Genomic DNA, 12,459 nt, shown 5'->3' with positions numbered 1-12,459 from the left:
TGCTGATACCATAAAGTCTGTACAGGGGGCATGGTGGGTAAGGCAGCTGGATCCTACATGGCAGACAATGCAGTTCAAGTCCCAGGCCCAATGGCTTGAGATACATGCCAGGTGCATGTACATGCCCAAAATCCCAAGAAGAGGATGGAGGATGAGGGATTACAGCATGGCCATCCCCCCAGGACATGCTTTTTCATGTTTCCTCTCTCTCTCTCTCTCTCCAGTGAACACATATACCATATAACAAAAATTTAAGAAAAAGTAGTCATGATGGGACCAGCAGATGGCATAATGGTTACGTTGCTGGACTCTCACATAGCCAGCCATGGTTCGAGTCCCAGACCCAGCAGCTTAAAACTCATGCTGAGCATGTGTGACCAAAATCCCAAGAAGAGAATAGAGGAGAAGGGATTGTGGCATGGCCGTTCCCCCAGGGAGGTGATTTCTCGCTGTCTCTTTAGCAAGTACATGCACCCTATAGCAAAAAGTCCTTCTCTCAGAAAAAAGTCATGGGGCCAGTAGGTTGCATGATGGTTAAGGCACTGGACTTCCACATGGCTGACCACAGTTCAAGTCCCTGATCTGGTAGCTTGATTTCTCACTTTTTCTTTGTCTCTGTCTCTCTCTGGTCAAATTAAAAAATAATAATAAAATTTATAATACAAAACAAAACAGTCATTACAGTTGAAAACTGCCTCAGGACAAAGTGCATGTTTTATGAGCTCTCCCATGCTTTGATCTTCATGGGCCTCCTCCCCTGCCCCCAGAGCAGAATCGATCACTCTTTACTCTGGAACTTCTTGTGCAGACTCCTGAGGTGGCATTTTTCACAGCTAATGGAGACCTGCGGGAGCCTTGGCTCTCCTCCCCCCTCCCAGGGGATGCAGTACCCCATTCCCATTGCTCTTCACACTTTGTCACTGCCTGGGCCTTAGCACGCATTCATGAGGTTTGTGTGGCTGAATCAGTGGGTGGGAAAAGACACCCATGTGCTAGATGGTGGCTCTGGGTGGTCCCTGGGCCTCCAGAACCTTGGGGGTGCCTTTCCACATTCCCTCTGCTTCTGCTCGTATCCTGCCACGGAGTCATGACCCCAATAACCTACAAGGACCACAGTCTGCTTTGCCCACTGCTCGCTGGTTGCTAAAAACCTGCCCCATCTCCTCTCTGAGGACTGCGTTCCTGCTGGTTTCGTGCCAGTTCATTTGGCTAGAACCATCTTCATAGACATCAGATGAATTAGCTAACATCAAATAAAGGAGCTGAAGATGAGTCGCGTTCATACATTCAAAACCCAGGTTTCGTGCATGGCGCTTTGACGCTTGCCTCTGCTCGTCCCTAACGGCCCTTTCCCTTTGGTGTGTTTACGGTCATGGACGTGTGAGCTGTGAGATTGGCTCCCAGATGATCTGGAGTACACCTGGGTGGGGAGGGCTGGGCGCGAGCAGAGCTTTACCTGAAAGGACTGAGATGTATTGGTGGCTTCTCCCGAGAGTCCTGGCAATCAGGAGAGGCTGGTGCCGGGCCCAGCTGCAGGATTCACTGGTTCCCTGGGACTTCTGTACTTGGGACTGTCTGGGTGGGCAGGGCTTCCTTTGGGCAGATCCTGGGCACACAAACTCGCCTGCAGGGAAGGTGCCTGGCCCCTCAGCACCTCTTCCTGCCAGCAAAGCCCCTGAGGACCCTCATCACCCTCCTCCCATCTCCTGCGGGTCTGGATAGCGACCAATCTCGACCTGGTGCCCCCAGGTGGGCAGTGCCCCATGCACTGTCTAAAGCCTTTTCTGCTCCCCACAGCTAGCATGCCCACCAGCGAGACCGAGTCTGTGAACACGGAGAACGTGAGCGGAGAGGGCGAGGCCCAGGGCTGCTGTGGGAGTCTCTGGTGAGTGTGGGGCCACCTGTCCACCTTTCCCCTCTTTGAGAAGCAGACACAAGGAAGATGCCCCCTGAGGCTGATGGAGCCCAAGGACCACAGCTGGGGTGCAGCTGGGGTGGGTGGGCTCCCCTGCCCTGGGGCACCGTACCCTCATGCCAGTCCCTCGGAGCACCTGGCGTTTCCCATGCCTCTTCCTATGAAGCCGTCCCATGGAGCGGAGCCTGCGGGGAGCGTCCTAGTTAACTGGCCACCACTGTGTTCATTAGGTGCTGGTGGAAAAGAAGAGGCGCAGCCAAGGCAGGGCCCTCGGGGTGTCGGCGGTGGGGGTAAAGGCCTCTTCTCCTTCGAGTCTGGTTTGGCATCTGTGCTTTTGGAGATAAGCTTGACGGCAGAGTGGCTGACTAGAACGTGCTACGCCTTTCACTTTTCCTTTGCTCACGGGACCCCGGCCTTGTAGCTAGTGGCCCTGATGAGGCCCTGCTGTCCTCAGCTCACAACACGTTTCCCTGGGAGCCCTGCACCACCCTCGCCTACCAGCGTGGGGCACCATCCCATTAACACCCTCTGGCTTTTTCCTAGACGACTTGGGCTGGGGGAGCGGGGACCAGCCCTGCGGGATGTGCCCAGCCCACCACCGCTGCCGCTTCGGGAGAGCCCTGTGCTGTCTTACTTGTTTTGCTTCCGGCTGGTGTCCTTTAGGTCTTACCTCAGTAAAGCACAGGTGTCATTTTTAAGAGCACTCAGTCTTTCTCTTGGCAGAGTTGCTTAAAAATGATGTGTTAGGGCAGAATTCGCAGCCGTTTGTGATGCGGTTCTGCCTCTGTTCTCTCGCTCCACTCTCCCGGCGACCTCATGAAGTAGGGGAAGGTGGGTTTCCTTCCCCCCATTACAGATGTGGACACTGGCCCCAGCAGGATTGTGCTTGCCCATGTCACCCTGTGAAGGGCAGAGCAGGGCTCCTGCCAGTGCTCCTTCCGTGGTAGCAGCAGTGTTTGCTGAGACCCGTGGCTGCGAACACGGGAGAGGCCTTGCTGACCTCATCCTGGGTGGCAGAGAACCCCTGGCATCACTGCCTGTCTCCAAGCCCTAGATTCCCTCAGAGAATCTAGTTAAGAGTCTTCTCTCACCTGGGCCTTCAAGGGTGCTCTGCCGGCCCGCCTGGCACCGACACCTTGACTTCCGCTTGCCCCTTAACCCAGCCGGCCTGCTGCGGTAACCAGGGGCTGCTAAATCCTGGCCCCTGTGCATGGCTTTTTTGACACTGCAGCCCAAGTGGTGGATGGGGGTGGGGGAGTGTGCTTGAACCTTCTCGACTGGGGTCTGAACAGTTTTTGTTTTGTTTTATTTTGCAGTCAAGCCATCTCAAAATCCAAACTCAGGTCAGTCTCTTCTTCCTACTTTTTCTTTAGGTGTTGGATTTCTGTGCTGTGACATCTGAGTTTTACATAGAATTGCTCTAGACTTGAGTGTCACTTAGTTTGAGTCAGTTCATTAAACAGCAGGCACCTGTGTGAGGGGGGCAACAGAGGAAATGTTGAAGAGCTCCCCACAAACAAACAGCAAGACACGTTACAAACGATTTTCCCTCCCAGACAATCCTTCATATTCTCTCTCAGTGTCATTTTTCTCAGTGAAGAACTTCTAGTCACTTTTCTGCTAAAAATCTTTTCATAAAGGGGAGGGGGGGTTCCAAGAAGGTATCTTAGGTACTAGTTATATTCTGTGTCTTTTTATTTTAATTATGATTTCTGGTTTACATATAATCCATATCTATCTTTGCGGGTTACAGTATGACTTTTGAAGGCATGTATTCAGTGTCCAATAATCAAATCTAAAGAATGTGCCATATTTGGGACCAGCAGATAACGTAGCAGTTACGTCACTGGACTCCCACATGGCTGGCTGTGATTTGAGTCTCGGACCTGGTGGCTTGAAAATCATGCCAGTGCATGAACGTGTGTGCCCATGATGCTGGAAGGAGAATGAAGGGAAGAGGATTGGGGTGTGGCCATCTACCGGGAGGGTTGATTTCTCACTTTCCCTCTCACTCTGTCTCTTTCTCTCTCTTTCTCTCTTTCTCTCTGGCACACACGTACTCCCCAAGGCTAAAACCTCTATAAAACAAAACAAAATAAATACCATATTCATCTTCTTCAACATTATATTGTGCACATTTGCTAATAGTTCTAATAGTTCATTTTTCCTCTTTTTTTTTTTTTTGGCCATAGGGAACGTGCACTCACCAAAGAGAGAGAGAGAGACAGTGAGAAAGAAAGTGGGAAAAAAAAAAAACACCCCTCACTTATGGAGGATGGCCACACTGCAATCCCTTCTCCTCCTGGGATTTTGGGCATACATGCACACACATCTGGCATGAGTTTCAAGCCACCACCGCCAGTTCCCAGACTCGAATTGCAGTTGGCCTTGGAGTCCAGTCCTGCACTGTAACCACTATGCCACTTGCTGGCCCCCGGTTCATTTTTCTTGAAATACATGTGATATTTTCCATATTTTTCACTCTGCTGTGATAGACCATCCTGTAGTCTCTCCCCTTCAAAGTCTGTTTCCAGATCTAGAAGCAGGGTCCACGTTTCTGTTGGAAACACACAAAACACACAGCAAGAAATGACAAAGTGCCCTTGCCTAAACCAGGACTTGGGGGAGAGTTGGCTCTGCCCTTCCTCTGCTCACTTCCTGGGTTCATTTCTTAGCATAGCAAGGTGGTTGAGTCAGCCGGGACTGCAGTGTGAGCACAGCCTGGAGATTGTTCTTGACTTGGGCCCCTCGAGGAAGTACCTCTAGCCCTGCCAGGGCAGCAGCACAGCCCGGAGAGGACCGTACTCGCCACTTGACCAGTTCTTCCCTGGGAATCCAGGTCGCTGAGCAGCAGCACCTGGCTCACTTGGCCAAACTGGCCCCTTGTGGCAGGAAATGTTTCCTGCAGAGAGGTGGGCTCAGGGAGAGAGACTGCCCTGATTACAAACAGGAACAGGGTGGGCGGAGGACATGCTACTTGTCTGTTTGGCTCAACTCATTTTAGTTTTATGAAAACACGGTTCAATATTGGCTCTCCTCCTCAAGGTATATTTTGAGCATCACTAGTTAGAAAGGGCACTGGATGAGTCAGTAGGGAGACTCGGGGCCTGCTCAGCTTTGACAGCTCTGCCAGGCTCCGGAAGAACTGTGGCGATTTTAAAAAGGATCGGAAGGTTCTCTACAAACAGAGCTGTGGCTTTAGAGCATTTTGCTTGCCTGACCCATTCTGGGCGAAAGTGGCGATGCCACGGAGACAGGGATAATAAGCTAAGTGGCTCTCTGCACAGATCTCTCCAGCAGACCCATGTGCCATATGGTGGGCACATGAACCACATATGTGTGTGCGCTTCTGCACGTGAGGCTATGAATAGCTAGATTTTCTAACCCACTTGAGGGCCGCATGTGACAGATTCCAGTTATCTAAAGCCACGAGGAAGGAAGCCGAGAGCACAATCAAGTCAAGATTATACTTTTATAAATTGTATTTTAAGACCATCATCATGTATGTCACGAAGTCTGTTCATTGCTATGCCATTTGTTCTTGTCTTTTCTCCCTGAACCCCCCCCCCCACCGCACCCGGGGCCCCCAGAGTGAAAGCTAAGTTATCTCTCAATAGGAGCTGTCTCTGTCACCCAGGGAGTCATGTTTGCTTGTCTTTCAGCCGGCGCTGGCGTCGCTGGAACCGATTCAGCCGGAGAAGATGTAGGGCTGCCGTGAAGTCGGTCACGTTTTACTGGCTGGTCATCGTCCTGGTGTTTCTCAACACCTTGACCATTTCCTCTGAGCACTACAATCAGCCGGACTGGTTGACGCAGATTCAAGGTACAAGCCGAAGGCGTTGCTTTTTGTTCTGAATTAGGGACTCCTGGCTGTCCAGCTGCTGCATGGTCCTGTCTGGTCAGTGTGTCATAAAGTACCAGGACATTCCTAGGAGGACCGACTTGGAAGATGGTAGAGCCATCCACACACAGAGGCACACCCTAGAGCGAGGGTCCAGTCTGTGCCATGTGGCACGGCACCTCGGGGCTGATGGATGCTGAGCATCTCATGGCATACCCTAACCTGGCCACACCTAGACACCAGGAACCTTAGATTTAGAAGGAGCCTCACAGCCCATTGTCCTTGCCTGTCCCTGGAAGCTTTATTCCCCCCTAGAGTATTTTTGGCAAGTGGTTTTGCTTCCCCTGCTGTGGATGCTTCAGGGTACGGGAGCTCGTCCCAGAGACGGCCTGTTCTACTTGGACGATGTTGAGGTAAGGCAGTGTCCTTCCTCACATCCGGTCCAAGCTGTTCCTTTCTACCACTTGGGCCTGCTTTGTGGTACTTCCTGCTGTTAGAAATGACATCGGGGTCAGCTGGTGGCATGGTGGTTAAGGTGGCTGGATCCCACAAGGCCAAGTGAGCAGTCTGAATTCCAGAACTAGGGGCTTGAAAAGCACAGTGGGCATATGTGTGTGTATGTGTGCCCCAAATCCCAAGGGGAGTGAGAAATGGAGGAGAAGGGGTTGCAGCAAGGCCATGCTTTCTCTCTCCCTCTCCCTCTCTCTCTCCCTCTCTCTCTGCTTCTCCCTCTCCCTCTCTCCCTCCATCTTAAAAATGCATATACAGGGCTGGCCCCACAGCCTAGTAGTAAAGGGAGTTGGATCCCACATGGCCGACTACAGTTTAGATTTCAGCCCTGGCAACTTGAAACACATACCAGACATCTATATGTATGTGCCCCCAAATCCTGACAGACTAGATAAATGGAGAAGAAGGGCTTGTGGTGTGACCATGTCCCCTTGAGGGGTGCTCTCTCTGTCCCTCTCTCCTTCTCCCTCCCTCTCTCCCTCCATCCCTCTAGTGAGCACATGCACCCTCTAGCAAATTTTTTAAAAAAACGAAGAAGAAATGGCATTGATAGGTGACTGCCTCTGCTGACATGATGCCATAAGCAAAACCAGGCAGGTCTTTTTATGTGACTGCAAGAAATAAATAAATGCTGGTCTAAATGCAGAATCATAGGCTTTGAGGGCCAGGAAGTCTCAGAGATGAGGTGGTACGGTACCTGTTCCCGTGTTTGTAGTCCGTGAAACTAAGGCCCGGAGAAATCGGGTAACGTCTCTAAGGTCACACGTGTAGGCAGTCGCAGGAGCAGGACTGGAACCCGGCAGACGGACCGCAAATGTTCATGCCCCACTCTGTCATGGGTGGAGTGGCGATGAGGAGGACAGGTCTGGTGTGTTTCCTGCAGGGGACTGTGAGGGGTAGGCATGAGGAGAAACGAGGAGTCTGAGTGGCTCCCAGGTGGAGACCCCAAGGATGGGCGCCCCTTTGTCTTTCCAGATATCGCCAACAAGGTCCTTTTAGCTCTGTTCACCTGTGAGATGCTGGTAAAGATGTATAGCCTGGGTCTCCAGGCATATTTCGTCTCCCTGTTCAACCGGTTTGACTGCTTCGTGGTGTGCGGCGGGATCACGGAGACCATCTTGGTGGAACTGGAAATCATGTCTCCCTTGGGCATCTCCGTGTTCCGGTGTGTGCGTCTCTTGCGGATCTTCAAGGTGACCAGGTAGGGGAACCCGCGTCTCCCTGCAGGTGTGTTAGCAGGCGAGGTGGCAGTGGGCCACGTGCCCAGGCAGGTGACACTCTGCTCACTCTCTCACCTTGACCTCAGGCACTGGACCTCCCTGAGCAACCTGGTGGCGTCTTTGTTGAACTCCATGAAGTCCATCGCTTCGCTGTTGCTCCTGCTGTTCCTCTTCATTATCATCTTCTCCTTGCTGGGGATGCAGCTGTTCGGCGGCAAGTTCAACTTTGACGAAACGCAAACCAAGCGCAGCACCTTTGACAATTTCCCGCAAGCACTTCTGACGGTGTTCCAGGTGAGTCTGCCCCTTCCTCTCCCTGAGAAGCACCCAGTGGGCAGTCCCTCCTCAAGATGAGAGGATTCCGTTTTTACTAATCATCTCTGCCCTAACGACTCCTGGGAGATTTTGTGCCACTGAAGTTACTTGTTTTGCTTCATCTCCCAACTACCTGTGTGACATAATGTAATGTCGTTTAAGACCGCTAGTGATATTATAATAGTAAACCAGAAAACATCTTGCTTTATTTTGTGAGATTTCTGTGATGTAGACTCTCAAATCCTCTTATTCTTTGCTAATTTTTTTTTAGTTTTTTTTGCCATAGGGTTCATTGCACTCACCAGAGAAAGACAGAGAGACAGAGACAAACAGAGAGAGAGAGAGAGAGAGAGGAGGTGAGAGATCATCCTCTCCCAACCTAGGGGAAATGGCCATGCTGCAATCCCTTCTCCATTCTCCTCTCAGGGCTCTGGGCATGCATGTGCACCCAGTGTGATTCTTGAGCTGCTGGGTCTGGGCCTCCAACCATAGTCAGCCATGAGGGAGTCCAGTGCCTTAGCCACGATGCCATTTTTCTAAATCACATACAAGTTTATAATCCTATTTATTATAGATTATGCAAAGAAACAAATTTTAAGGCTCTGTGCTTTGGTGTGTAGTTGAAACTGTCAGGACGGTAAGAGTCCTAGCAGCCTCTGCCCCTGCCCGCCTGCCCTCCCTTGGTATAATGAGGATGCTCACACCCTGAGGGTCCCTGTGCTGTTGGGCCTTGGTGGGCACCAGGCTGAGAAGGGAGTGATCTTGCAGAGGGACAGACGGTGCTGACGCTAAGCTGAGCTGTGCTGATGCCCCATTTGCTATGTTCTGAGCCAAACCCTGTCCTTGGACAAAGCCTGGTAGATAGTGGGAAAGACTCGCCTGCCCTTGATGCTTCTTATGTGCAAGGTCGGTGAGGGTCAGCCCTGCAGGAGAGGCGGGGCGGCATGGTGGGAAGCGCTGTGAACAGACAGGCCTCATGACGGCCCTTTGTGTGGCCGGCTTTACGTCCTTAGATGAATCACTTGTCCTTTTCTGATAAAACAGGGACTAGAGGGAGTGCTCACTGACTTCTTTCCCACTTGGGTATTTGAGGTGTATGGAATTACTATCAGTTTTATTTTTTGAGTCGTACTTACAGTTTGGCCACCGGCCAGTCATTCATTTTCTAATTCCTTTCAGAGAAACCTGTGTCTTTTTCTTTTTTTGTAATGCATGCATATGGAACAGAATCTAGATGTTATAAAAGGATATGAAATGACAAATAATTCTCTCACCCAGCCACTAATTTCCGCTTCTAGGAGGAACCATTAAACAGTTTCCTGTGTCTTTTTAGATAGATATTTGCTCACAGATATAAATCAATTAACCTACCCACCCACAGGTGAATTGACACGGGCAGTCGCTCACTCTGCGTCCTGTTCTGCATCTTTCCTTTATTACTTATCACTTGGTGTCCTCAAAAGTCCTCCTATGTGGTCCAGGAGAGACCACCGCCTCCTTTTAAATGCTGTATAAACCCAGTGGGTGGCTGTGCCAGGGCTCATGTAACGGGTCCCTTGCCGATGGCTGTTTAGGGGTGTCCGCTCTCAGTGCACATAACCAGGGCTTTAACGAGAGACCTTGCACACACATTATGGGGGACCCGGGTGTGAGCACATTCGTAGGATAAATTCCCAGAAGCAGAACTGCCAGTTTAAGGGTATGAATGTTGAAAACGTCAGGCCCCTGGCCACAGTGCTTTCCAGTGGCTGTCCTCACTCATTCTCCACCAGCATCACGGAGCCCGCCTTCACCTGCTGCCTTTCACCATGGCAGGTGTCCACACTCGCTCATGACGACCAGTCTGCTGAGTGAAAGTGGTATCTTGTTTTCTTAATGACTGTCTCTCATTAGGAATAAAGCAGATTGTCTTCTCATATGACCAAGAACCATGCGTAGTTCCTTTTCTGTGAATTACTTTATCTTTTCAAATCACTCGCCTGTTTTTCTGTTTGGTTATAGCCCACAACAGTTGAAAATGTAAAAATATCTAGTTCAGATAGAAGATAAAGAGCTCTCTCTCTCTCTGAAAGATAAAGTTTTTGTAATTACTGTCCGCATTCATCTGCTTCATGTTGGATTGAATTATCAAGTACTGTTGGTAGGGGAGACTAAATATGAAATTTCAGGGGATTAGTAGTATCTGCTCTTGAGATGGTTTGGAACTTATGGGAGACATTTAGCATTCTCTTATTCTACACATTAATAGATAGAATTCCCCATGTTCCACAGTTGAAGAATATGGAATATTATTTAGCAGTTAAAAGGATGAGATGAGCCTCCTGATACAGAGGGTCTTTCCAGAGTACACTGTCAAGTGGGAATAAAAAAAAAAAAAAAAGAAAAAAGCTAGTTGCAGAGGCCTTTATTAATAATCCATAGAGGATTATACCCTTTACGTATGAAAAGTCAGAGCACTCACCCACTGTTTCCTCTGGGTGTGTATATGTTCTAAATTCATAGATGAAGGTCTCAGAGAGACACACTAATAGCATTCCTCATAGGAGGAGTCTGGAAGTAGGCCAGGGTCAGATCTAAAGGTACTTAAGTCTTACATAAAGGCTTTTTCTTTATCTACTAGCAGAATCCACTCATCTCTTTGTTAATTAAAAGCAATGTTTTGGGCCAGCCCACAGCCTTGTGGTTAAGGCAGCGAGATCTCACACGACTGATTGAAGTTCGAGTCCTGGCCTCGGTGGCTTCAAAAGCATGCTTGGCACATGTGCACGCATGCTTCAAACCCCAGCAGGATGGAGAAATGGAGGAGTGGGATTGCAGCAGGACCACTTCATGTGGGACTGCTTTCTCCTTCTCTGTTTCCTGTTTCTCTTTCTCTCTCTAATGAGTGCATGTGCCCTGTGGCAAAACCAAAACCAAACAAACCATGGTGTTTTGGAAGTTCTGTGGGCCGGCAGTGGATTGCTCAGTGCAAGGGCGGCTCAGGCAGAGTGGGTAGCCACCATGGGCTCCCGAGAGCCGCTGTGACGCGCAGATCCTCCTGTGCTGACGCTGGTTCTGCCTCCCCAGATTCTGACCGGTGAAGACTGGAATGCTGTGATGTACGACGGCATCATGGCCTACGGGGGCCCGTCCTCTTCAGGAATGATCGTCTGCATCTACTTCATCATCCTCTTCATCTGTGGTAACTGTATCCTCCGAGCCGACCAGGGCTGTGTGGCCGGCGTCTCGGCTTCTTTCTCTGAGTTGCCCCGAGGGGATGGTGCTGGGGTAGCTCAGGTGGAAGGCCAGAGCCTTTTCCCATCAGCTCAGTTCCTGCTTCCCTGCAGTCTGGCTGGGGGACCGGGTCTGTGAGCAGAGTTCATGGGACTTTGAGGAGTGCAGGTGGCTGAATGAGACAAGCCAGAGGACAGAGACATGGGACAGCACCTGTGCAGGGGCCGATGGGCATTGACATAGAGTCAAGACTTGTGGGCAGATCCCAAGGGATGGCTTAGGGTGAAGCCAGGTGGTTCTCTGTGTCCTTGTCCTTGGGAAGTTAGGGGTGCATCTGTATTGTTGCCATCTTTTTTTCTTTTTTCTTTTTAATAGTTTATTTCTTCTGTGGGAGAGAGAGAGAGGCAGCACCCAGCAACACTGTCTTCCTGCAGCCTTAGTTAGCACAGGTCACAGGCATGCATGCACATGCCCATCGTGCTCTGGGAGGCTTCAGGACACAAATCCAGAGACCCCTGAGGGTCAGACAAGGCAGAGCAAGGAACATTGCCACTCGCCGGCTCCACCCGGGCCTTCTTAAGGCCCTCCATGACTGAAGGCGCCTGCACTCCCCCAGATCTACTTTCAGTTGCTCATCTGTCGATCACTGGGGACCAAGTGTCCTTCGGCTGGCTGCTCTGTCAAGCCATGTGACTTTTCTCCAATTCGTTTAACTCCCTTTCCCTGCCAAGAGACTCTTTCTACTCCTAGACTTCCGCAGTTGGCCCTCAGGTCTGGGTGCGCTTCCACCAGACCCTTGGCGATCCCGTAACATGGGTCGTGTCTGTTTCACCTCTAGGTCCTCCATGCCTCCCACAAGACCTGCCCTGTGGAGGCCTCCGTAAGCACTCAGGGGGTGAGCAATCACACAGACCCATGGACCCTGCCTCTCAGTCTTCACCCTTCCTTTCTGAAGAGTCCGATCTGGGCTCTTCTCCCAGCCAAGCCCAGGTCCTCCCTAGGATCTGGGGCTGCTTTTCCCTCAGTGCTCTCAGGCTCACTGATGGAGACTCCAAGAGGAAAATAGAGAAGCAGAGATTGTGGCCTGGCCATCCCCCCAGGGGGGTGATTTCTCACTTTGCCTTTCTCTGTATGTCTCTCTATTGAGTGTATGTGCCCTGGAGCAAAAACTGAAATAATAATAATAATAATAATAATAATAATAAAAGACAAGACACAAAGTACATGTTAATTATACCATGCTTATGTTACAGATTGTTTTATACAATGCATGTTAAATGTAGCTACAGACACATAGATATATGAAGACCCCTCCTCACCCCAGGAAATAATTGTTTTCTATAGGTTTTCATGGATTTTAGCAAATCTGATATTTACTTTTTTTCCAGACTGTCTTCTATAGGTTTCTTTCCTTTTTTTTTTTTTTTTTTTTTTAAAAATTGGGG

At 50.2% G+C, this 12,459-nt stretch overlaps 1 protein-coding gene and 1 long non-coding RNA gene across 12 annotated transcripts in view; one reads left to right on the top strand and one right to left on the bottom strand.

The window, feature by feature from the left end:
• Positions 1–2,665, bottom strand: part of LOC102482972 (uncharacterized) — a 7,481-nt gene extending 4,816 nt beyond the window's left edge. For 2 of the 9 annotated variants that reach the window (XR_337519.1, XR_337520.1), the window contains exons 1-3: positions 2,586–2,664; positions 2,028–2,148; positions 1,457–1,624 (exon numbers count right to left, since the gene is read on the bottom strand). This is a non-coding gene — a long non-coding RNA (uncharacterized LOC102482972). Of the gene's footprint in view, positions 1–1,456; positions 1,625–2,027; positions 2,261–2,549 lie in introns of all 9 variants that reach the window. The other 7 variants (XR_001369797.1, XR_003548051.1, XR_337521.1 and 4 more) reach the window with 7 other exon arrangements.
• The window catches only part of CACNA1D (calcium voltage-gated channel subunit alpha1 D), a 342,768-nt gene that overhangs the window by 241,132 nt on the left and 89,177 nt on the right, over positions 1–12,459 (top strand). For 2 of the 3 annotated variants that reach the window (XM_006169292.3, XM_006169293.3), the window contains exons 10-15: positions 1,798–1,885; positions 3,232–3,258; positions 5,578–5,738; positions 7,242–7,467; positions 7,573–7,780; positions 10,868–10,988. In XM_006169292.3, the coding sequence (XP_006169354.1) occupies positions 1,798–1,885; positions 3,232–3,258; positions 5,578–5,738; positions 7,242–7,467; positions 7,573–7,780; positions 10,868–10,988 (831 nt within the window). Of the gene's footprint in view, positions 1–1,797; positions 1,886–2,145; positions 2,206–3,231; positions 3,259–5,577; positions 5,739–7,241; positions 7,468–7,572; positions 7,781–10,867; positions 10,989–12,459 lie in introns of all 3 variants that reach the window. The other variant, XM_027768611.1, reaches the window with a different exon arrangement.

This window comes from Tupaia chinensis, unplaced genomic scaffold (genome assembly GCF_000334495.1).
Source record: "Tupaia chinensis unplaced genomic scaffold, TupChi_1.0 Scaffold147003_1, whole genome shotgun sequence".
In the NCBI taxonomy this organism is placed as follows: Eukaryota; Metazoa; Chordata; class Mammalia; order Scandentia; family Tupaiidae; genus Tupaia; species Tupaia belangeri.
Note: the sequence above shows the minus strand (reverse complement) of the source record. Positions and strands in the feature narration are given on the sequence as shown.